Source organism: Lampetra planeri, chromosome 20 (assembly GCF_965212315.1).
Source record: "Lampetra planeri chromosome 20, kcLamPlan1.2.h2, whole genome shotgun sequence".
In the NCBI taxonomy this organism is placed as follows: Eukaryota; Metazoa; Chordata; class Hyperoartia; order Petromyzontiformes; family Petromyzontidae; genus Lampetra; species Lampetra planeri.
In genome coordinates this window covers 8,703,855-8,729,839 of record NC_136126.1, presented here as the reverse complement: position 1 = coordinate 8,729,839, position 25,985 = coordinate 8,703,855, and the positions used below count along the sequence as shown (strand labels likewise).

Below are 25,985 nucleotides of genomic sequence, written 5' to 3'. Positions count from 1 at the left end.
CAACAACAACAACAACACTTGCCCCAACAGCACTTGCCCCAACAACACTTGCCCCAACAACACTTGCCCCAACAACACTTGCCCCAACAGCACTTGCCCCAACAACACTTGCCCCAACAACACTTGCCCCAACAACACTTGCTCCAACAACACTTGCCCCAACAACACTTGCCCCAACAACACTTGCCCCAACAACACTTGCCCCAACAACACTTGCCCCAACAACACTTGCTCCAACAACACTTGCCCCAACAACACTTGCTTCAACAGCACTTGCTCCAACAGCACTTGCCCCAACAACACTTGCTCCAACAACACTTGCCCCAACAACACTTTCCCCAACAACACTTGCTCCAACAACACTTTCCCCAACAACACTTGCCCCAACAACACTTGCTCCAACAACACTTGCCCCAACAAGACTTGCCCCAACAACACTTGCCCCAACAACACTTGCCCCAACAACACTTGCTCCAACAACACTTGCCCCAACAACACTTGCCCCAACAACACTTGCCCCAACAACACTTTCCCCAACAACACTTGCTCCAACAACACTAGCCCCAACAACACTTGCCCCAACAACACTTTCCCCAACAACACTTGCTCCAACAACACTTGCCCCAACAACACTTGCCCCAACAACACTTGCCCCAACAACACTTGCCCCAACAGCACTTGCTCCAACAACACTTGCTCCAACAACACTTGCCCCAACAACACTTGCTCCAACAACACTTGCTCCAACAACACTTGCCCCAACAACACTTGCCCCAACAGCACTTGCTCCAACAACACTTGCCCCAACAACACTTGCCCCAACAGCACTTGCTCCAACAACACTTGCACCAACAACACTTGCCCCAACAACACTTGCCCCAACAACACTTGCCCCAACAACACTTGCCCCAACAGCACTTGCTCCAACAACACTTGCCCCAACAACACTTGCCCCAACAACACTTGCCCCAACAACACTTTCCCCAACAACACTTGCCCCAACAGCACTTGCTCCAACAACACTTGCTCCAACAACACTTGCCCCAACAACACTTGCCCCAACAACACTTTCCCCAACAACACTTGCCCCAACAGCACTTGCTCCAACAACACTTGCCCCAACAACACTTGCCCCAACAACACTTGCCCCAACAACACTTGCCCCAACAACACTTGCCCCAACAACACTTGCCCCAACAACACTTGCCCCAACAACACTTGCCCCAACAACACTTGCTCCAACAACACTTGCCCCAACAACACTTGCCCCAACAACACTTGCCCCAACAACACTTACCCCAACAACACTTGCCCCAACAACACTTGCCCCAGCAACACTTGCCCCAGCAACACTTGCCCCAACAACACTTGCCCCAACAACACTTGCCCCAGCAACACTTGCCCCAGCAACACTTGCCCCAACAACACTTGCCCCAACAACACTTGCCCCAACAACAGTTGCCCCAACAACACTTGCTCCAGCAACACTTGCCCCAGCAACACTTGCCCCAGCAACACTTGCCCCAGCAACACTTGCCCCAACAACACTTGCTCCAACAACACTTGCCCCAACAACACTTGCCCCAGCAACACTTGCCCCAACAACACTTGCTCCAACAACACTTGCTCCAACAACACTTGCTCCAACAACACTTGCCCCAACAACACTTGCCCCAGCAACACTTGCCCCAACAACACTTGCCCCAGCAACACTTGCCCCAACAACATTTGCCCCAACAACACTTGCCCCAACAACACTTGCTCCAACAACACTTGCCCCAACAACACTTGCCCCAGCAACACTTGCCCCAACAACACTTGCCCCAGCAACACTTGCCCCAACAACACTTGCCCCAACAACACTTGCCCCAACAGCACTTGCCCCAACAACACTTGCCCCAACAACACTTGCCCCAGCAGCGTGTGGCAGTGCTGCACGGTGGAGGGTGGGAGGGAGGGGGGGGATCTTTGTCTTTGTCCCGCGGCCCTGTCGCTGGCAACGCCACGCGGTGCCGGGCGATCAGGAGGGAGCCCCCCATCAGCTCATTCTCCGCTGCCAATGAGCTGTGGCGCTGAGGCGCCCGACTCTCTTTGTGAGGCTGTCATGTCCCAGCGACCCCACGGGGAGTGCAACGAGGGGTCGGGCCGGGCCAGCCACAGTCCCCATCCCTCGCTGTCCACAGCGACCCCCCCTCCCCACCACCACCACCGCCACCACGAGCAGCCCCCCTCACCCCCCTCGCCCCCCTCGCCCCCCTCGCCTCTCACCCGGCCGTGAGCGCCAGGGCCGCTAATTTTCGAGGACGTGGGGAGAACGATTTTCTCCGTCGGGCGGAGCGAGTCCCCCGGTCCGTCCGTGGCTCTCTCGTTCTCTCTCTCTCTTTTGTTTTCAATTGCGGCGGAAGCTTCATTCTTCTGTAAATCACGATTTTTTTTTAAACAACAACGACAACAGCAGCGAACAACAACCACCCCCATCGGAGGTGGTTGTTGCCAGCGCCGAGGATGGAGGGAAAGTTTCGGAGTTTGCTGTTCACCCTCGAGAGCGTGGGGGGGGGGCGGTGGTCTTCGGCTATTAACGCTCGTCCAGGCGTGTTGGCCATGGTATACGCGCGTGTGTCTGTGCCAGTCCGTGAGAACACCTGAGACGCTTATCCCGAACCGGTCTTGGGCCTCCTCTAGGTCGACTCAGCCTCAAATGAGTACCTGCTGCGGTGTGTAAACATCGCCACGAGGGAGACTTGCCCCCAACAGTATGCGGAGGCTATACGGGTGACCTTTGTCTTTGTCGGCGAGGACGTGGCACAAAACAAGTAGGGGCTTGCACACAGAGCGGAGCCGTGGGATCGGTGGGAACTTGGGAAGGAGAGGATGGGCGGGGATGGCTGAGATGGATGGGATAGAGGCGTAGGGATTAGGTTGGGGAGATGAGAGGGGTGGGAGATGGAGGGATGGGGAGATGAGAGGGGAGATGAGAGGGTGGGGAGATGGAGGGATGGGAGATGAGAGGAGTGGGGAGACGAGAGGGTGGGGAGATAGAGAGCAGTGGAGATGAGAGGGGAGATGAGAGGGGGTGGGAGATGAGAGGGGTGGGGAGATGAGAGGGGCGGGGAGATGAGAGGGGCGGGGAGATGAGAGGGGCGGGGAGATGAGAGGGGCGGGGAGATGAGAGGGGTGGGGAGATGGAGGGATGGGAGATGAGAGGGTGGGGAGATGGAGGGATGGGGAGATGAGAGGGGAGATGAGAGGGTGGGGAGATGGAGGGATGGGGAGATGAGAGGGGTGGGGAGATGGAGGGATGGGAGATGAGAGGGGTGGGGAGATGAGAGGGGCGGGGAGATGAGAGGGGTGGGGAGATGGAGGGATGGGAGATGAGAGGGTGGGGAGATGAGAGGGGGTGGGAGATGAGAGGGGAAGGGAGATGAGAGGGTGGGGAGATGGAGGGGTGGGGAGATGAGAGGGTGGGGAGATGAGTGGGTGGGATATGAGAGGGGTGGGGAGATGAGAGGGGCGGGGAGATGAGATGGTGGGGAGATGGAGGGATGGGAGATGAGAGGGTGGGGAGATGGAGGGATGGGGAGATGAGAGGGGAGATGAGAGGGTGGGGAGATGGAGGGATGGGGAGATGAGAGGGGCGGGGAGATGAGAGGGGTGGGGAGATGAGAGGGTGGGGAGATGGAGGGATGGGGAGATGAGAGAGGTGGGGAGATGAGAGGGTGGGGAGATGAGAGGGGAGATGAGAGGGGGAGGGAGATGAGCGGGGAAGGGAGATGAGAGACGGGAGGGGGTGGGGGGGTGAAAGCGAGAAGAGAAACACGTGAATTCCACGTGTTCACGGGAGAGATCCTTACACCTGACACTGCTTAGCAAACACGAGCTTGGGTTTCCCTTTAACCAAAGCACCACCTCTCCCACCGCTCCCTCCCCATCACTCACACACACACACAGTGCTGTTAGCGAGCACCTATGAAGACTGGAACGGCACGAGAGGGAGTGGGTGGCCAGCACCACACCCGGCCCCGTTTGTCTCCCCAGTGGCGATGTTTTTTTGTTCCCACCGAACCAGAGGCTGAGTCGACCTAGGAGAGGCCCAGGATCGGTTTAGATAATCGTCACCGGTGTTGGCCGTTAGCGGGAATCGAACTCGGGAGGCTGGGTTCGTAGCGCAAGCGCGCAAACCGCTGCACCACCGCTCCCCACACTGGCACACATACACACACACAGACGCACACAGACACACAAAGACACACACAGACACACAGGTACACAGGCACACACGCAGACGCACACAGACACACACACGCAGACGCACACACACAGACACACACACAGACGCGGACACAGACGCACACAGACACACAAACAGGCACACACAGGCACACACACACACACAGACACACACAGACACACGCAGACGCACACACAGACACACACAGACACACAGACAGGCACACACAGGCACACACACAGACACACACACAGACGCGCACACAGACGCACACAGACACACAGACAGGCACACACAGGCACACACACACACACAGACACACACAGACACACGCAGACGCACACACAGACACACGCAGACGCACACACAGGCACACACACAGACACACACAGACACACACACACAAACGCACACACAGACACACACACAGACACACACAGGCACACACACACACAGGCACACACACACAGACACACACAGACGCACACAGACACACACACAATCACACGCAGACACACACACAGACACACACACGCAGATACACACACACAATCACACGCAGACACACACACACACACAGACACACATAGACACACACGCAGACACACACAGAGACACACACACAGACACACACACACACAGATACACACAGACGCACACACACAGACACACACACACAGACACACACACAGATACACACAGACGCACACACACAGACACACACACACACAGACACCTCGCCCCAGGCTGAGACGGCCTCTCCGCGGGTCACGGTGTTGCAGGAGCCACTCAGCTCTGGAATGAAGATCCGCGCCCCCGCAGCGAGGGGGTCACCGCTAATAGCGGCGCCCACTCGGCACGACCCACGAGGACTCTTCCCGAGCGCACGGGCAGAGGGAGACACAGCGAGCGAGCGCAAAGAGAGTATACACGCGTAGGTTTTTCGGTAAAGTCACGTAAGGTAAAAATAAATAATAATAAAATAAAAATAAAATAGATAATAATAGAAATAAATTACAGACGTAAAATTAATTTTGTAAAGCTATAAAACAATGTAGCAGTGATCATAGGAATTGTGGTTCAAATTTAACAATAAACGATTGACATTACATCTACGACCAAACTTTGCAGCCATAGCTGGCAGCATGAGTCACTCCATAACAGCAGGAGTATCAGTAGGAGTATCAGTATGAGTATCAGTAGGAGTATCAGTATGAGTATCAGTAGGAGTATCAGTATGAGTATCAGCAGGAGTATCAGCAGGAGTATCAGTAGGAGTATCAGCAGGAGTATCAGTAGGAGTATCAGTATGAGTATCAGTAGGAGTATCAGTAGGAGTATCAGTATGAGTATCAGTAGGAGTATCAGTAGGAGTATCAGTATGAGTATCAGTATGAGTATCAGCAGGAGTATCAGTAGGAGTATCAGCAGGAGTATCAGTAGGAGTATCAGTATGAGTATCAGTAGGAGTATCAGTAGGAGTATCAGTAGGAGTATCAGCAGGAGTATCAGCAGGAGTATCAGTATGAGTATCAGCAGGAGTATCAGTATGAGTATCAGTAGGAGTATCAGCAGGAGTATCAGTAGGAGTATCAGTATGAGTATCAGTAGGAGTATCAGCAGGAGTATCAGTAGGAGTATCAGCAGGAGTATCAGCAGGAGTATCAGTATGAGTATCAGCAGGAGTATCAGTAGGAGTATCAGTATGAGTATCAGTAGGAGTATCAGCAGGAGTATCAGTAGGAGTATCAGTAGGAGTATCAGTATGAGTATCAGTAGGAGTATCAGCAGGAGTATCAGTATGAGTATCAGCAGGAGTATCAGTAGGAGTATCAGTATGAGTATCAGCAGGAGTATCAGCAGGAGTATCAGTATGAGTATCAGTAGGAGTATCAGCAGGAGTATCAGTATGAGTATCAGCAGGAGTATCAGTAGGAGTATCAGTATGAGTATCAGTAGGAGTATCAGCAGGAGTATCAGTAGGAGTATCAGCAGGAGTATCAGCAGGAGTATCAGTATGAGTATCAGTAGGAGTATCAGCAGGAGTATCAGTAGGAGTATCAGCAGGAGTATCAGTAGGAGTATCAGTAGGAGTATCAGCAGGAGTATCAGTAGGAGTATCAGCAGGAGTATCAGTAGGAGTATCAGTATGAGTATCAGCAGGAGTATCAGCAGGAGTATCAGTATGAGTATCAGCAGGAGTATCAGTAGGAGTATCAGCAGGAGTATCAGTAGGAGTATCAGCAGGAGTATCAGTAGGAGTATCAGTAGGAGTATCAGTATGAGTATCAGCAGGAGTATCAGCAGGAGTATCAGTAGGAGTATCAGCAGGAGTATCAGTAGGAGTATCATTAGGAGTATCAGCAGGAGTATCAGCAGGAGTATCAGTATGAGTATCAGTAGGAGTATCAGCAGGAGTATCAGTAGGAGTATCAGCAGGAGTATCAGCAGGAGTATCAGTAGGAGTATCAGTAGGAGTATCAGCAGGAGTATCAGCAGGAGTATCAGCAGGAGTATCAGCAGGAGTATCAGTAGGAGTATCAGTATGAGTATCAGCAGGAGTATCAGTAGGAGTATCAGTATGAGTATCAGTAGGAGTATCAGCAGGAGTATCAGCAGTAGTATCAGTAGGAGTATCAGTATGAGTATCAGTAGGAGTATCAGCAGGAGTATCAGCAGGAGTATCAGTAGGAGTATCAGTATGAGTATCAGTAGGAGTATCAGCAGGAGTATCAGCAGGAGTATCAGTAGGAGTATCAGCAGGAGTATCAGTATGAGTATCAGTATGAGTATCAGCAGGAGTATCAGCAGGAGTATCAGTAGGAGTATCAGCAGGAGTATCAGCAGGAGTATCAGTAGGAGTATCAGTAGGAGTATCAGTATGAGTATCAGCAGGAGTATCAGTATGAGTATCAGCAGGAGTATCAGTAGGAGTATCAGCAGGAGTATCAGTAGGAGTATCAGTAGGAGTATCAGTATGAGTATCAGTAGGAGTATCAGTAGGAGTATCAGCAGGAGTATCAGTAGGAGTATCAGTATGAGTATCAGTAGGAGTATCAGTAGGAGTATCAGTAGGAGTATCAGCAGGAGTATCAGCAGGAGTATCAGCAGGAGTATCAGTAGGAGTATCAGCAGGAGTATCAGTAGGAGTATCAGCAGGAGTATCAGTATGAGTATCAGCAGGAGTATCAGCAGGAGTATCAGTAGGAGTATCAGCAGGAGTATCAGTAGGAGTATCAGTAGGAGTATCAGCAGGAGTATCAGTAGGAGTATCAGCAGGAGTATCAGTATGAGTATCAGCAGGAGTATCAGCAGGAGTATCAGTAGGAGTATCAGCAGGAGTATCAGTATGAGTATCAGCAGGAGTATCAGCAGGAGTATCAGTAGGAGTATCAGCAGGAGTATCAGTAGGAGTATCAGCAGGAGTATCAGCAGGAGTATCAGTAGGAGTATCAGCAGGAGTATCAGTAGGAGTATCAGTATGAGTATCAGCAGGAGTATCAGTATGAGTATCAGTAGGAGTATCAGCAGGAGTATCAGTAGGAGTATCAGCAGGAGTATCAGTAGGAGTATCATTAGGAGTATCAGCAGGAGTATCAGTAGGAGTATCAGTAGGAGTATCAGCAGGAGTATCAGTATGAGTATCAGCAGGAGTATCAGTAGGAGTATCAGCAGGAGTATCAGTATGAGTATCAGTATGAGTATCAGCAGGAGTATCAGTAGGAGTATCAGCAGGAGTATCAGCAGGAGTATCAGTATGAGTATCAGTAGGAGTATCAGTAGGAGTATCAGCAGGAGTATCAGCAGGAGTATCAGTAGAAGTATCAGTAGGAGTATCAGTAGGAGTATCAGCAGGAGTATCAGTAGAAGTATCAGTAGGAGTATCAGCAGGAGTATCAGCAGGAGTATCAGTATGAGTATCAGTAGGAGTATCAGCAGGAGTATCAGTAGAAGTATCAGTAGGAGTATCAGTAGGAGTATCAGCAGGAGTATCAGCAGGAGTATCAGTAGGAGTATCAGCAGGAGTATCAGCAGGAGTATCAGCAGGAGTATCAGCAGGAGTATCAGCAGGAGTATCAGCAGGAGTATCAGTATGAGTATCAGCAGGAGTATCAGTAGGAGTATCAGTATGAGTATCAGTAGGAGTATCAGCAGGAGTATCAGCAGTAGTATCAGTAGGAGTATCAGTATGAGTATCAGTAGGAGTATCAGCAGGAGTATCAGCAGGAGTATCAGTAGGAGTATCAGTATGAGTATCAGTAGGAGTATCAGCAGGAGTATCAGCAGGAGTATCAGTAGGAGTATCAGCAGGAGTATCAGTATGAGTATCAGTATGAGTATCAGCAGGAGTATCAGCAGGAGTATCAGTAGGAGTATCAGCAGGAGTATCAGCAGGAGTATCAGTAGGAGTATCAGTAGGAGTATCAGTATGAGTATCAGTAGGAGTATCAGTAGGAGTATCAGCAGGAGTATCAGTAGGAGTATCAGTATGAGTATCAGTAGGAGTATCAGTATGAGTATCAGTAGGAGTATCAGTATGAGTATCAGTAGGAGTATCAGTAGGAGTATCAGCAGGAGTATCAGTAGGAGTATCAGCAGGAGTATCAGCAGGAGTATCAGTAGGAGTATCAGCAGGAGTATCAGTAGGAGTATCAGCAGGAGTATCAGTATGAGTATCAGCAGGAGTATCAGCAGGAGTATCAGTAGGAGTATCAGCAGGAGTATCAGTAGGAGTATCAGTAGGAGTATCAGCAGGAGTATCAGTAGGAGTATCAGCAGGAGTATCAGTATGAGTATCAGCAGGAGTATCAGCAGGAGTATCAGTAGGAGTATCAGCAGGAGTATCAGTATGAGTATCAGCAGGAGTATCAGCAGGAGTATCAGTAGGAGTATCAGCAGGAGTATCAGTAGGAGTATCAGCAGGAGTATCAGCAGGAGTATCAGTAGGAGTATCAGCAGGAGTATCAGTAGGAGTATCAGCAGGAGTATCAGCAGGAGTATCAGTAGGAGTATCAGTATGAGTATCAGCAGGAGTATCAGTATGAGTATCAGTAGGAGTATCAGCAGGAGTATCAGTAGGAGTATCAGCAGGAGTATCAGTAGGAGTATCATTAGGAGTATCAGCAGGAGTATCAGTAGGAGTATCAGTAGGAGTATCAGCAGGAGTATCAGTATGAGTATCAGCAGGAGTATCAGTAGGAGTATCAGTAGGAGTATCAGCAGGAGTATCAGTATGAGTATCAGTATGAGTATCAGCAGGAGTATCAGTAGGAGTATCAGCAGGAGTATCAGCAGGAGTATCAGTATGAGTATCAGTAGGAGTATCAGTAGGAGTATCAGCAGGAGTATCAGCAGGAGTATCAGTAGAAGTATCAGTAGGAGTATCAGTAGGAGTATCAGCAGGAGTATCAGTAGAAGTATCAGTAGGAGTATCAGCAGGAGTATCAGCAGGAGTATCAGTATGAGTATCAGTAGGAGTATCAGCAGGAGTATCAGTAGAAGTATCAGTAGGAGTATCAGTAGGAGTATCAGCAGGAGTATCAGTATGAGTATCAGTATGAGTATCAGCAGGAGTATCAGCAGGAGTATCAGTAGGAGTATCAGTAGAAGTATCAGTAGGAGTATCAGTAGGAGTATCAGCAGGAGTATCAGTAGGAGTATCAGCAGGAGTATCAGTATGAGTATCAGTAGGAGTATCAGTATGAGTATCAGTAGGAGTATCAGCAGGAGTATCAGTAGGAGTATCAGTAGAAGTATCAGTAGGAGTATCAGCAGGAGTATCAGTATGAGTATCAGTAGGAGTATCAGCAGGAGTATCAGCAGGAGTATCAGTAGGAGTATCAGCAGGAGTATCAGTAGGAGTATCAGCAGGAGTATCAGTAGGAGTATCAGTAGGAGTATCAGTAGGAGTATCATTTCTCAAACCCTCCCTCCCTTCCTCGTCACACATCGTCACAAATGTCTGACCCCGCCTCCCCCCCCCTTAGGTGCGTGACGTCATTAATGGACGGCCCCCAAGTGCAGGCAGATTGGGGTGAAATTAACAATTTGAAAAAAAAAGAACGTGTCCGCGTGGCGAAGAGAAGGGCGTTTATACTCGTTTATAAAATCGGCGTGCATCATCACCGTACGTAGTCGACGGTGCTAATCGGAGGTGCAGGGGGAAGGGGGGGAAAAACACAAAAAAGCAGTTTTAAAGAAATTAGTTTTCAATCTGGGTTTAAAAGTGCATAGCTCCAGTGGCTTCCTATTATCGGAAGGCGAAGAAATAAAACATCGATAACGCTTCAGGTTTCCTCCCCATAGCTAGAAACATGCAGGGCCCCTTCCGGAAAATAGTCGTTCTTGTTATTGTAATGACGACTTGGCACACTTCTCTTGAGATGGCACTTTATTGAAGACGCGTTCACTTGACATCAGGCGGAGACCCCCACTGCAACAGCCCCGAGTCGCCCGCGCATCTCCCCCTTATATACCGACACGAGGCCACGCCCCCCTTCTCGATCCTTCTCGCGCACCGGCAGACTCCACGCCCCCTTCTCGAACATTCCCGTAGCCACCAGTCCCTTCGCACTCACAGCTGATTCCCCTGCTGTCATTACCTCCCGTGGCCACTATTGCAGTCGTACTGTCGGCTGACTTCCCTGCCAATACCTCCAGTGGCCACTAGTCCCCTCACACCGCATGCAAGCTCGATTGTCATTACATTAGCATATCCATTGTACAGGAAAGTAAAGTGGGCTTGGGCAGGAAACGTCGCTATAGAAAGACCGATGGAGATTAACGATGGCGTGGTAGCCAAAGGAGGGATTTTGTCACAGGCAGGAAGCTACTTGCTGTACTGCCTCCTAATCATCCCGGTGCCCCGTGGGTGACTACGTTCCATCTCTGCGTGACCCACCAACCCCTGGGTGGATTACATCACGAACGGGCAAGCACCGCCGCATCTTAACACGTGGGGCTCAAATTCATACCCATCGTCACCTTTCATCTCGCGAACAAATACCGTACTCCCTGGAATATAAGACGCACTTCCCCCCCCGAGCATGTACACTCATACCCCGGTTCACGTTGGGGATGCGTTCCTGAAAGGTGCCACGACGACGGATATCAAAATGACGTGAATCGAAGCGACTTACAGGGGAGGTGGTGGAGGCGAAGGCTGAGAGGTGACGGATAACGAGAAAGGCCGGATGATGCCGTCAGCGACGTAAGTGTGGGGTGACGCAAATCAGGCAGTGGTGTTGATAAATTGACGACGTATTTACGAAGCGACGTGAAAGGGGGCAGACGTAAATCTGGGTACAACTGTATGATTACTATTTTATTATTTCTCTTCTACGTGACTTTACCGAAAGAACCAATAATATGAATCCCTGCAGTCACGAAAGCTTTAAATCGAAATGTATGATTACTATGCAATGCAGTGGTTCTCAACCTTTGTTGTCTGCTGCTGTAACCCGCTTGTTGAATGTAGTTTCGACCCAGTAGCCCCCCACCCCCCACCCTTTGCCTGACCCAACATGGTTGAGAAATAAATCTATGAATAATGAACGTCATTAATTTTGACCAATTATCCACTTTGTGAGGTCATCCTAACTAGCTAAGTAACTGCAAGCGAATTTTTTTGTTTTCCCCATGGACGCTTTGCACGCGTGGTTACTTTTGTAAACCAACATTGCTTACGATCAATGAGTTTCGAAGGGTCTGTGACGCCATTCGAACTTACCACGTGGATTCAAACGTCATCGGCAGTTACTTTACGTCGGCAGATTCATGCGCGATCATTCACCGACGACTCTCACGCACGATAGAATTTCGCGCATTTATAAATAACCTCGCCACGTAACTCAATGGGCCCCCCCCCCTACGGGATTGAGGGCGAGTAAGGTGGCCCTGGAGGGGAAACGTCCGGCCAGCAGCCTGGGCATCTTCCGCGCTCTGGTCGGAGCCAGGGTGTGTGGGCTGGAGTTCCGCCATGCGCGGCTGACCCACGCCGTGCCGGCCTTCAAGGAGCAGTGGGCGATGGAGGAGGCCGTGTGCTCGGTGGCAGATGACGGGGAGATCTGCATGGATATATAAGCTACCTGTCGGAGGCTGTTGGCCTGCGAGAAGGGCTGCGTGCAGAGCGAGCGAGCGAGCGAGAGAGAGAGCGAGAGGTGGGGCTTTACATAACGCAGAGGTTAAACATGTAAATTTAATTTTTTTTAAATTACGAAATGATGAACGAAACAAGGTGCCGAATACACCGAGCATCTTCTTGTTTCCACTGATCGTAGTAAAAAAAAATTAACCCGTAAAAACAAAGTTTTTCACTATAAATCCTTTATATGCGTGGCATCGGTTTTATTTTATTATTCATTTCTGTTTTTCTTGAGTAAGAGTTTCATTTTTATCACATTGGTATTTTAAATTAAATATGAATTATTTTTTTCCTAAAAAGTGGAAAATTTTGGAAAAAAAATTTCACGAAAATAAATTGTCACGCACAACAAGTCTGTGTGCAAAATGTCAGCTCGATTGGATCACGGGAAGTGGGTTAGAAACGACCGAAAGATTTGCACGGTCGTAAGCGCGCAAGCAAGCAAGTGAACTTAATATCAAGGATTTAATAAAGGGTTTAAAAAGAGAACCACCTTCAGCCGTCGTCGTTGTGACGTCAGGGCCACGCGTCACCGTCCAGCGATGCCAAAGCGCCACCCAGTGTCTCTGCGCTTTTCCACACGCAGCCGATGTTGAGTTTTGTTCACTTTTCCACACGCAGCCGATGTTGAGTTTTGTTCACGGGAACGACTCAGCGCGACCGGCCCCACCACGGTGCCTCGCACTCACCGATGATTCGCTTCGTGCGGCCGCCGATGTCGACGTCGACATGGAGACGGTGGCACCAAGACGATTGCGTCAGGCGTAGCGGAGAGCTTCTATTTTATTCGAGCGTATGGCAAGCGCCACGGTCGGTGGCGAGATGTTAACTACCTCGCCTCGTGCGCAGGAAGTCGTGGGTTTGATCCCGACCCTGACGCCTTCTGTATATTTGGAGTTGGCGTGTTCTCTCTCCACGTGATCGCGTGGATTTTTCTCTGGGTGCTCCGGTTTTTCCCATACGCGTTTAAAATAAAGGGTTTTTTTAGAATAAAGGTGTTTAGAGCATTTGGCTGCTCTGCGTTATTCCCGTTTGGCTGCTTTAACATTTACACGTGACCAGCCACTTTGTTGAGCTATCATTTGTGGCCAAGGTCGCTCCTGAAAAACGAGCTCTATAGGTCAGCGGACCTTAGCAGGTAAAACTAAAAGTTTAGTTTAAATGTCCAGGAGCTGAAGTCCAATGTCCGAGGCCTTCTGGCCACCACGAGATGGCTTCAGGAGAGAGTTCGTGTCGTTTCGCTCTTCCTCCTCCTCCTCCATTGAAAAAGCACAGACCACGGGTTCAGTTCAGTCCATTTATTCGGTAAAGCCCTGTGAGCCATGCGGCTCTTGAATCGGGTGCAACCGCAACAAACAAAAAACATGAGCAAGATTTACTGTGCGGTCCATAGTTTGTGTTGCACGACCACAATCGCACTCTGCCTCGCGTCTTGACGTGTTCAAGTCACGGAGGAGCTGAGCGCATCGGCCCGTTGACGTGTTGACGTGTTGACGCGGTCGACGATTACGGGCAGTGTCTTCGAGGAATGTCAAAGCGAGGTGGTGTGACGTTTGGATTTCGAATGAGTTGGGGGTTTTTTTTCTTCTGGACGTCCAGAGCGTATCGTGTATCGTTGGGGTTTTATTTTTTTATTTTTCTGGAGGTTCAGAGCGTATCGCTGGGGTTTATTTTTGTATTTTTCTGGACGTCCAGAGCGTATCGCTGGGGTTCATTTTTGTATTTTTATGGACGTCCAGAGCGTATCATTGGGGTTTATTTTTGTATTTTTCTGGAGGTCCAGAGTGTATCGTTGGGGTTTTTTCTGGAGGTCCGGAGCGCATCGCTGGGTTTTTATTTTATTTTTCTGGACTTCCAAGAGCGCATCCCTACGATGCCTCCTCCGTATTTATGAGAATTGGCCATCGAGTCGTTTTTACGCCCCATCGTCCAGTCGGCGTGAGCACAGTCGCCGGACACTTGGCCTGAAATCATTTTTAATTTACCGACGGTAACTTCAACCCTGATGTTTGGAGAAAAAAATAATCCGACCTGAGTTCACAAGAAGTGGCACAGAGACGGCTGCCCCATCAACCCATCCGGCCATGGTGTCCTGCCAAAGATAAGTGTTGTTCAGAGTCCGAGGTTGCTTATGTTCTTTAATCCACACAGCTTGAGAATGTTAATGGGGGGCGGGCGTGCGGGGGGTAGCAGCGTGCGCTGGTTGACACGAGGTTGCGCGGCTCGCCAACAGAGGGGGGGAGGAAGCGGCTTCAAGACACCTGCCGTAATTAGTAACTCCACACCTGGGAAATGCGGTTTGGCCGGGCCGCCTGGGCAACGCGAGACGATGATTGCCGATGGACGAAGATGAGAAATGAGGTGGGGGGAGGGGGGGGAGGTGGGGGGAGGTGGGGGGAGGGGGGGGGAGGTGGGGGGAGGGGGGGAGGTGGGGGGAGGGGGGGGAGGTGGGGGGAGGGGGGGGGAGGGGGGGGAGGGGGGGGAGGGGGGGGGAGGCGGGGGTCGGGGTACGGAAGATGAAGATGTCGGGAGGGTATTCATATTCTTAGGTTTTTTTCGGTAAAGTCACGTAGGTAAAAAATTAAAATTAATAAAAGTAAAATAAAAATTAAATAACGACGTTTCGGAGGCAACACAAGCTTCCGTCTTCAGGTAGGAACCGTCACAGCACGATAGCTGTATCTCACTGTATCTCTCACTGTATCTCTCACTGTATCTCTCACTTGATACAGCTATCGTGCTGTGACGGTTCCACCTGAAGACGGAAGCTTGAGTTGCCTCCGAAACGTCGCGATTTTTATTTTATTAATTTTAATTTTTTACCTACGTGACTTTACCGAAAAAAACCTAATAATATGAATCCTTGCAGTCACCAAAGCTTCAAATCTAGAATGTAGGGAGGGGGCGGGCTTCATCGAAAGCAGGTGTCGCCCCGTGAGCCGCGTTCATCCTCGGCGCAGTCCCTGCCTCGTGCGCTGCCTCGTGTCCAGTGCCACGCAGCGAGTCGCTCGGCGTTGTTGCCGTTTGGCAGATGATGGACGCAAACATTGCAAACGCGAAGGCATGCGCGTATCCGGCGTATGTAAACTAAACTGTTTGTTTAACACGTCGCAGGCTGTCCGCGACCAATATTATCCATAAGGTTTTTTTTCTCTTGGTTCGATCGCGTAAACCCACCAGACGCAGCCGATGCGTAAGGTTTGTCACGTAAACAAAACATGGCAAGACCCAACGAGTATGGCAATTATTTTTTGTGGGTTTCATCTCCAACACACCGGTGTGTATAACTAGTAACTAATTGGCATGTTGTCTGAACGTGACAAACCTTACTACCGTAATTGGCTGTCGGGGTTAACGACACATTTATATATTTACGTGATCTAACAAAAAAAACCCTCTATTATGGATAAACTTTGTATTTTACCAGGTAAGGCACTCAGCCACATTCATAAGCTGCCTGGCTATCACAAAAGATAGCTCAGAGAAGTGTGGATCATCGTCATGTGGAATTAAACATGGGACAGGACGTTTGCCAATCCACTTCCGTACGCGGTGCCTCCCCGCACTGGCCACGAGTAGCGAGGGGTTATTCCGCCGTACTTGATAACACTAGAAATGTGTGGGATATGAAAGCCTCGGGGAGCATAGTGCAGTGCAACAATGCATTTTGCGGCACTGCACCCTGATGATGTAGCCCCACGGCCGCCTGCTTTGTGCACGGTGATTGCGCATGCAGATGGCTTGTCAAAAACTTACTTCCTCCACTGCTTCCTACAGGCAAGACCACGATGCTTGTTAAACAGGTGTTGTTTTATGCACCTGAATGTGATCTACGTAGAACTCCTTTTGCATGCACATCGCTAACCGCACTCATTGGTTGAGCAATTTTTTCAATCTAGATTTAAAAAGTGCACAGGCTCCAAGTGGCTTCCGAATATCGGAAGAGCGTTCCAGACGGCCGCAGAAGCGCATCTGAAAGCGCCGCGCGATGCCGTGGCCGCCGTCTTTGTTCGGTGGCGAGCAGCCGAAAGCCGCCGCTGCTGCGAGGATGACGACCGGAGGTCGCGGCGTGACGATGGTTGATGCAGGACGCACCAGGGTGGAGACAGAGAGGCAGGCCTAGGATGAGATGGATCCAAGTGATAATTGTTTTTTTTACCCTTTTATCTGACAACAAAATTGACACCTTTTTTACAAGGCGTCACGTTTGTATTGACCACAATACCTGCGGTAGGAATGCAAACGAAAAACACAACTATGATAATGTATGCACTGTCCTTGAAATTGATTGGTCCACACCCGAGACAGCTTTTCTTAGAGCCTAGTCTCACATGGTGTTAAACCAGATGACGCCAAAAGGCGCACAACTCAAAGACAATGCACCATCAGAGTATGAGAGCTCGGGGTAAGCATTTACATAGTGGTCAATGCAAACATGACTCCTTGTAAAAAAAGGTGTCAGTTTTGTTGCCAGATAAAAGGGTTAAAAAAAACAATTATCATATTTTGCTACTGGCAAAGGAGGTTCCAATGGTGGATCAAGTGGTAAGCGAGCATACGAAAGGAATGTGGGAGTAGACGTGGAGAGGGCAGAGCACAGGAGTGAGCAGAGAGCAGTAGGGGTGTGCACCGTCCACGAGTCGGGTGAAAACTGCCAGGTAGATGACCAACATTGTTCAGATTTTTTTTTTTAAAACACACACCTTTCAATCATACTAACAAAAAAGACAAAAACACATCACTGTTATATATACGATTCCATGTTGTATACTTTGACATGTGATTAATTACAGGCGCGAACATAAAACAGAAATTCACTGTATTCAACGTATTGGAAACGACTTCCATCGATTGCGCGTAACCGCGTCCCATTTCAAGTGCACATCAAACTCTCACCCTCACCCCCCCCACACACAGACTCGCCGCCGCACGGGCAGACGAGAAACCTCCTGGACACAGCGCGTTCAACTTCGGCAGCAAAGCACAAACAACTCCACGGGGCCTTACTGTGCAATAGAGGCCGGGACAGGTCACACACGCGCGCACAACACACACGGGGGGAGGGCGGCAAACACCGAACACTTTCTAATGCCCACACTCGCGCACTCGATCCTCTCTCACTACCTTGATCCCGTAGTTCTTCAGCACTGGGATTGGCGCTTTTTTTTTTTTACGCGATTGTTTGGTGTTTGGATGCGTCTAATGAATCTTGCCGCCTGTCATTTTACACGTTTGCGTCCAATATATGCTTTTTCAATTATCTTCGTAAAAGCTTTTGTCATCCGTCATCACGGCGACAAAGATTGTAGGTATAATGAGTTACAGGTCTGGTTTTCCTCAAACTAACAAATACAGGTCATGGATTTACGAGCGATCACCTGGAAATTCAGACAAATGCATATTTCCTGCATTGCATCACTTCATCGTCGTTGTGTTAATGCATTCCTCAATTTCAACAATCTTAATTTTGGCTTACTCCATCCAGGAAGCATTACACACAACCTTATGGATCTGGCAAAGGCGATTCCGTGCCAGTGCAAACCCATAAAGGAAGCGGTACACACTGGCTAAGATTTGGCAAGCAACACCGCCTACAACTAAACCATTGCTCTCCTAAGCCGGGTTCACGCGTGACCACGTGCCTAAGGCAGCGACGGAGCAAACTCAACAGGATGCAGCGGAGGCACCTACGGTTCAAGTAGTTCGACTTGAACCAGCCAACGCCGAGCGGGGCTCGCCCCAATTCTAACTAATGCTGCTGCTCAGAGTAACCCGAGAATCCCCAAGCACCACACACAGACACACACACACATCACCGCCTGTGACCAAGTGAGAACCCATCTAACCCAAGTCCACTGGGCACTCTCAAAGTCCTCAACTTAATCTGGGGGGACAGCACATGTCAAATTTACACCTTCGAAGAAACACAAGTGTATACATTCAGTATACCACCCGTGTGTGTATACACACACACACAAAGCTGTACGCATGCATGTACATACACTCATACGTACGCACAAAAAAGTACAGCGCAGACACGCGCGCACACACCGATTAAGCTTCTCCTCGAGCCCACAAACGACACTCAAAAGTGATCGGGGGCTCAAGCAGAGTCGGCCGAATGCGCCTCCTTCGCTCGGCCCATTTTCAGTGGCCATGGCTGGAGTGGCTGGAAACGTTTGCCAAAGTGACCGTTAAACCCAAATCGTGCCAATTCCGACGCGTTGATTCTCCACCAAGCTCCAATTATAATTGAGATACATTTCACTACTGTGGCGTAAAGCAGGCAAAACATTTGGCGGCTACTTATTCAAGTAAATATGCTTGGTTTTGTTTTGGCTAAATACTATTTCAATATCCGAGTTGTTATGACGATTGTTGTGCAGGTCAAAACGTGGCTCTGCACACTGCGTCCCGAATAAGGGGCCTTCCGCCTTCCCTTCCAAAGGCGTCTATAAATCCAGCGCCGTTGTGGCGACGTCCCACACAGGTTACGAGGGGGTTAAGGCAACAGCTACATTAAGCACCCACTATCTTGAGAACACTTCACAACACTAAATCGCTAGCCTCGTGTCCTTATAGACCAAAAACACGCGGTGCAGAGCGGGGCTTCCGTTCATGGTGCATCAGTGGGCACGGGAGGAATGGTGGAAGCAACTTGTGGAGCCGATCCTGTACACCAAAAATTGCAAAGCAGTCGTCGCTCAGCTTGACCGTTCAGGTGTGGCATTCTTCACCGCTGGTGTTGCCAAGACTTCAAAACCCTGGACCGTTTTACGGACAGCGGTCGCGAGTAGCAAATTTCATCGGTAAAAAATGAAGCCCACAAAAGACACGTCAGCCTAAATCAGTCATCGGCGACGCACAGACATCCCAACAGGACTGGTCGGCACACAAGGCGACCTTCCTTAAAGAATCTGGGTTGGTGGTTTTGACATCCACGGTAAAGGGAAATTAATACGGCACATGTTTAGTGGCACAGCTCCAGGCCATTCTGTTTGCAAGTGTTTCTTTAAAGCATCCGTCTGATCCCAGGGAGCACCCCTGGCACGCCCGCACACAGGACGACCGCACACAGGACTTCACCACAAACATGCACGAGGGGGAAGGGGGGGAAGAGAAGCTTTGAGCCAGCGCTTCCGAGACTCCGCACACATATTGGTAAACGACGGGCATGCGCGCACACGTAAACTATATTCTGCGCCTCCGCTGCCAAAACTCCCTTAGGCGTCATCGCTGCCTGCAGCTGGTACGACGCTCGGACAAAATCGACAATCCAGCAGAGCACCGGAAGTGGGCCAGGGCAGAGGTAGTGAAGAGCGGCCGTGAAGACGCGGAAGGCGGACGAACACGAGGGGTCCCCCCAAACGCAGCGGGCGGCGAAACAGCGGCGTCGCGGGTTGCGGCCGTGCGAGACCACGCTCTCGATAGCGGGGCAGGGGCGGCTACTTTGCGCCGGGGTGAAGCGCGGGAAAGTGGACCGAGGGGGGTCCTCATCTCATTCCTCGCGCACCATGGCGGCCCAACGCAAACCCGGCTACACCACGCGGCGGTGAAACACGGCGAGATCCGCACCGGATTCACCACGCGACCTTCGCTATTTCAACAACGCGCACAAGTACCGCGGCGCTGCTGTTACGTTTGAAAACGAAACCGGTTCCACGGTAGACGCAACTGTACCGAGCGATGTATGTTCTCTTTTGCTCACTTGATGCCATGCACAAGCTCCAAGGGACGTTGACGAAAAACTCGGCTTAGACACCCACGATGATATTGTTGGTACAATTCCCCGCAGTTTGTATCGTGAAAAAGGAAATGGCTTAGAAATGGCTTTTCTTGTCGGCTAGTGGAGGTTTTTTGTGTAAAAGGCTCATTACCAAAATGACGAGTTGGTATTGGCTGCAAGTAAACATGTGTGTCGGAGTGTAAGAATTAGACTCCTGCAACAGTCTGATGGAACATTTCAAAATCCGACAATTAAAACTTCAAATTGAAGTCGATCGGAAAAGGTTCTGGAAATTCGACAACTAAACTCAAGATTGAAGGAAGCAGATGATTGAACGTACACATAAGAGTCACATGTAAATATCTAACGACTCTTGATCTTTAATGTGTCCTATGTACAAGTTAGAAATAAAAGCCCGTGACATGACTGGGGATTCAATGCCTGCAAACAAACCGCTGTGCATCCGACCCCCGCCCCCGCCAAAGGTGACGGGCACCCAACGAATCAAGTACTCCCAACGAACGTTACGCTTCGTATATATGTACAAGTTCTACATACTTGAGTCCCATTGAGATTTAAAAAGTTGGGGCAGGACTCGATAAGAGTGATGCTGCAGACAAAAACCAGCTATGTACAACAACATTTTTTTTTTTTACACGCCCACCTCGACTGGACATCTGCGTAAACTGTTTACGGTTTTTTTTTTTTTCTCGGCTCTAGAAACGACACGTGCGCGCGTTTGAACGAATCGTCGATTTCCACCACGGACGGACTTCACTTGCGGTCGTCGATGGTCTTGATGAACTCGATGGCGGCGGTGAACTGCATCCACCAGTACTGCTCCTCCCCGCTCAGTCGCTTCTCGTAGAAGTTGTTGATGTACTGCACCGTGGACAGCATGCACGGTGGATTGGCCTGTGCATAAAGGCAAACGATTCCCCCCCCCCACCCCGTAGAGCCATTATTATTCACACGCTGTTCGGGACAAGTACTGTTAGCGAGCACCTATGTTAGGGCGGCACTGCAGAAGTTGGGGCGCGTGGGGCGTGAGGGCGTGGGGGCGAGTGGAAGCGGCCCTACACCATGCCAGGCTGCCTTTGTCTCCCCGGTGTTTATGTTTACACGGTGCACAAAGCCACCTGTTGACACTATGCATGATTGCCTCTGGAATTTCATGGTCCCTCTGCGAGCCTTTTCCTTTTGCTTGAGGTGCAAGCGACCGTTGGCTTTTGCCTTCGCATTCTGTCTCCGGCTTGTTGTTTGCGGCAATATGCGGTTTAAAATAAAAGTCATTGTCAACGATTGTACAAACTTCTTACGGGTGAGGCTTGAAAGAACAGGAGTGTTTTTTGTTTTCTCACGCTTGCGTAAAAAGATATTTTAAAAAACATAACGTAATGGTTTTGGCAAACGTAATCAGTGCTGAAAATTTACCCACAGATCACGCAATTGCGATTAGACACAGCGGCACCGCCGACTACTGTGAAAACTTGGCAGGACCCTCCTGGAAGAGAGTCTTGAGACTCGGCGAGGCTTTCCCGGGTAAACATTCAGGGTAATAATAATATCTATAATTGTACGCATCACCGCCATGCGTGCAACTTGTGGATTTAGCGAGAGCGGCGGTGAGACGGGGAATCGGCGACGTTACGTTGTCGCAGTGGTCGGGACAGACTAAACTAAAACTAAACTACAAATAAACAAACCTATTTTTTATTTACTCATGGAGCTATATAGCTCGTATTCAGAAGCGACCTGGCCACAAATGATAGGTCAATAAAGTGTCTTCTCATGTGGAGATTTATAGCAGCCAAATACTCTTAAACGCGTGACGTTGTTTCTAAATGTGGAGGGAAAAATCGGAGGACCCGGAGAAAATTCCATGTGACCACGTGGAGAGAGAAAATGCCAAACTCCAAATATACAAGGGCATCGTCAGGGTCAGGCTCGAACCCACGACCTCCTGCGTACCAGGTGAGGTCGTTAACATCTCGCCACAGCGGCGCCCCCCTCTGAATGGTGGGGGGCAGGGAGAGAGCGACATGGAGTGGGGAAGCATTGCCACCTTGATGACGACGTAGACCAACACCGGGACGAAGTCGTCTGCTCCCGGCACCGAGTCTTCGTTGGCGAGACTCAGCAGGTTCATGATGGTCGAACATGTGCGCAAGATGCACTGCACCTTGTCTCTGGGTGTCTTGGGAGGACAATGCAGGTGGGAGACAAAGAAAAGTAAGAACCTTCCGGTCATCCGTGGACCGATTACCACTGGTCAACAAAAAAAGAAAAATTCTGGCCTGGACTTTTGCAGCTGTTGTAGACTAATTTCAGGGTGCCGATTCCAAATCTGATCTCAGATTTGCTCTATCACATCTCATTTTATGCTATCGGCATACCCCATTTTCATTGATTTTACCCGAAATGAACTCTGTCACTTATGATTGCAAGTTGTTGCGAGTCAGTGACTGCTTTAGTGTTAAAATATGGTGCTGTATTTTTAGGATAGTGTGTTTATCATTTTATGTAGATATCCACATTTATTTAATACTTTTCTTCTGCAGTTTTTATTGAAAATGCAATATTTGATATCTAAAAAACCTGACGTGATAGACAAAAACTGATGCCAGATTTGGAATCAGCACCTCAAAATTACCTTAAAACCGTTGGAATACCTTATGCCAGAAAAAGTGTGTTGACCAGTGTTATCTCGGTTTTCAGGTTCACTTTTGGCAAATAGAGAAACATCTTCACTTGCAAGCCGGTTTAATTATCAGCGGCTCCCTCACTTGTCGTGGGGCAAGCGACTCGGTGCCAAAGTGACCGTAAACACCTTGCAAAGTCTTGATCCCCCATTCTACGGGGTCAAACGATGCACACGTTTGCGTTGCTAAATAGACAAGTATTGCATTGTCCGTGTTTTTGTTTCATCTGGGCCACCGATCCCACCACCCATTGCCAATCCCTCCAATATCGAGAGTCGGTCATATTCTATAAACATGACAGCACCAATAGAAATTGGTGTCGGAACCCGGACTGAATCTCCGTTACACCAGCTGGGAATCAACATTCGGTTGCAGTAACAATGTGCTCCTGTTATAAACCTTGACCGTCTAGCTAGTATACTTTCTTATTATTTGTTTCGTTCGTATACATCTTGTACACTCCCTTCGCCTGAACGTAACAATAACATAAAACTTGTGTACATTTTTGCATGCACGGTAAAATAACCGACTTTTACCGAAGTGCAATTTCATGGGACTACCAGGAGCGAAAGAACCGATGCAGCGTCACATGACCTCGTGCGTGATTCAGAGCTACGATTAGCAAGAGCAGCGGCAACCAGGCATAGGTGAGCCAGCACTTGACAGTGAGCACCGATGAAGACCCTGCCAGCCTTATTCGGCGGCTACTAGCAGCACTTGCCCAACCAGTCTGTAAGGCTAAATGGATGCTCTTTGTCTTCTATTAAGAGCTTAGTGTGTGCTCTGTTCATGCCACTGCATTTAGCTGATGCTTCCTGTCGTGTCTCTTATGAACACACTCACTGCTCAGGACCCGTGTCTTGGGGTTAGACCAAACGGTGGCCGAGACATCTTGCGCTGTGCTGCAGTCTGGTGGATCCTAATGGGCTCCACGATTCACCAGACCCGCTTTGACTAACAATAGCGGAGAGAGAGAATATATTTTTACTTTTTACGATGTTTATTTGACCACGTAAGGCCCACCGAGCTATATAGCTTTTTCTGAAGCGACCTGGTCACAAATGATAGCTGAACGAAGTGGCTTGTCAACTGGAAATTTATAGCAGCCAAATACTCTAAATGGATGTTGATTCTAAATGTGGAGGGAAAAGGCGGAAGACCCAGATAAAAATCAAAGCGACCACGGGGAGAATATGCAAACTCCAAATGTACAAGGTTTCAGGGTCGAGATCAAACCCACGACTTCCTGCATACCAGGCGAAGAGTTAACATCTCGCCACCACGGCACCAGTAAATAAAGTACTAGCACCATCTATTGGAAGAAGTATTAGTTTAATGCATGGATTCTTATGCTTATCCACAAAAGGTGTTTTGCGATCCACATATTAGCCACTGCTGGCTGAGACCAACCTCATCAGTAACTGTGCTGCTGTGATGGTGTTGGAGGTATGAAAGTGACCCATCATAACAGCTGTTTAAATATTCTTGGTTCTTTTGGTAAAGTCACGTTGAAGAAAAATAATAATAATAATAAAATTCTCACGACGTTTCGATCGGAACACAAGCAATCATCATCAGGTGTCAAAACCACAGCAAGAAATTTTGACTTTACCAAAACAACCAAGAATATGAAGCTGTTTACATATTAAAACATTACAACTGCCTATGAACAAAGCACCTGGAATCTGCCCCAATCTCAGCGGATCATAGAAGCGAAGCAGGTTTCGGCCTGGATACCGCTTTGGATGAGCGAGTTTCCACGCACGGCGGAGATGTGCTACGTGGCAGTCAGCGGAGTGCAGTGCAGCAAATTTGAATGTTGTACTCTACTTCTTTGCCATCACATCTATACTCCCCGCCTTCACCAGCTTTGTGATGCACGTCAAACAACCCACATGGCATTGGGAGGCCTCATCCAGCAGTGGATTGAAAAAAAAATGCTGCCTAATGTAACAATACAATATCATTCAGCCGTACTGTTAAAAGTCACGTACATTAATTATTTACTGTGCTAATTACAGGATGTCATGTGTTAACCATGAGATGGGGACAACGTGCATGGTCCAAAAAGGTGTAAGGTGTGGGCCATTCTGCTCGTTATTCACATTGGGAACAAGACGCACACGTGGGAGTGAGGCGAAGATTGTCTTATACCTTGTAGGCACTGATGGTGCGGACTTCAGCTTGAGCGGACGGCCAGGGAGCCTCCTTCAAATAGACCTGCACGCCCCCACACAAATCACAACACACACGGATCCTCCCAGTTAACCTTCAACAGACTGTTGTTTACAAACACCGAATCAGGCTGGCACGGCACACAAGTTGGTGGGTGGCCAGCACCACACCCGGGTGTGCCTTTGTCTCCCCCAGTGCTAATGTTTATGCACCAGGCACTCATTTAAGGCTGAGTCAACCTTGGGGAGGCCCAAGACTGGTTCGGATATTCGTTACCGATGTTGGCTGCGAGCAGAAATTGAACTCAGGTTACCGGGTTTGTAACGCTGTGTGGTAACAACCACTGTGCCACCGCTCCACACGCACCAACAAAGACAAAGATCCCCCACTATAGCCTCAACAGACTGTAGGGGCAAGTGCTACTAGCGAGCACCTCTGAAAGCCAGAAGAACACAGGAGGAGGTGGGTGGCCAGCACCATGCCCGGCCGCCTTTGTCTCCCCAGTGGCGATGTTTACACACTGCTCCAGGTACTCATTTGAGGCAGAACCGACCCAGGGGAGGCCCAGAACCGGTTCAGATAATCGTTACTGGCGTTGGCCGTAAGTGGGAATCGAACTCGGGTCGCCGGGTTCGTAGCCGCTTTCCATACCTACCACACACACGCATGCACGCAAGCACGCGTACCACACAACAGCAAAGGACAGTTGCAATTCCACTGCTGTGTTAGCATGCAGCTATCAAGATGGCACACGCGCACTCAAAGGACCACTGTATTACTCTCCACTGTGGTGTGCTCTAATTCTGCTGAGTTCACATTGTGAGGTGGTTCAGATGGGAATTTATCTTAAATGTGTATTGCAGACACTGTGTTGAAACGAACGCGATCAATACGCTGCATATTTGTCATGTTACTTCACCCAGACAGCCTCCCCACCCCATGAGGGTTGTAGGGGTTCTTTGACCATACTTCACCAAGCTGGTCAGTGGGAGTTGGCCAAAACATTAACGC

General features: G+C 49.4%; 1 protein-coding gene across 6 annotated transcripts in view; it reads right to left on the bottom strand.

The window, feature by feature from the left end:
• Positions 1–17,113: 17,113 nt before the first annotated feature.
• GAPVD1 (GTPase activating protein and VPS9 domains 1) overlaps positions 17,114–25,985 on the bottom strand; it is a 65,842-nt gene continuing 56,970 nt past the window's right edge. For all 6 annotated transcript variants that reach the window (XM_078603505.1, XM_078603501.1, XM_078603502.1 and 3 more), the window contains exons 30-32: positions 24,954–25,019; positions 22,163–22,294; positions 17,114–21,012 (exon numbers count right to left, since the gene is read on the bottom strand). In XM_078603505.1, coding sequence (XP_078459631.1) covers positions 20,872–21,012; positions 22,163–22,294; positions 24,954–25,019 — 339 coding nt within the window. In that variant the 3' untranslated portion in view covers positions 17,114–20,871. The remainder of the gene's footprint in view (positions 21,013–22,162; positions 22,295–24,953; positions 25,020–25,985) is intronic.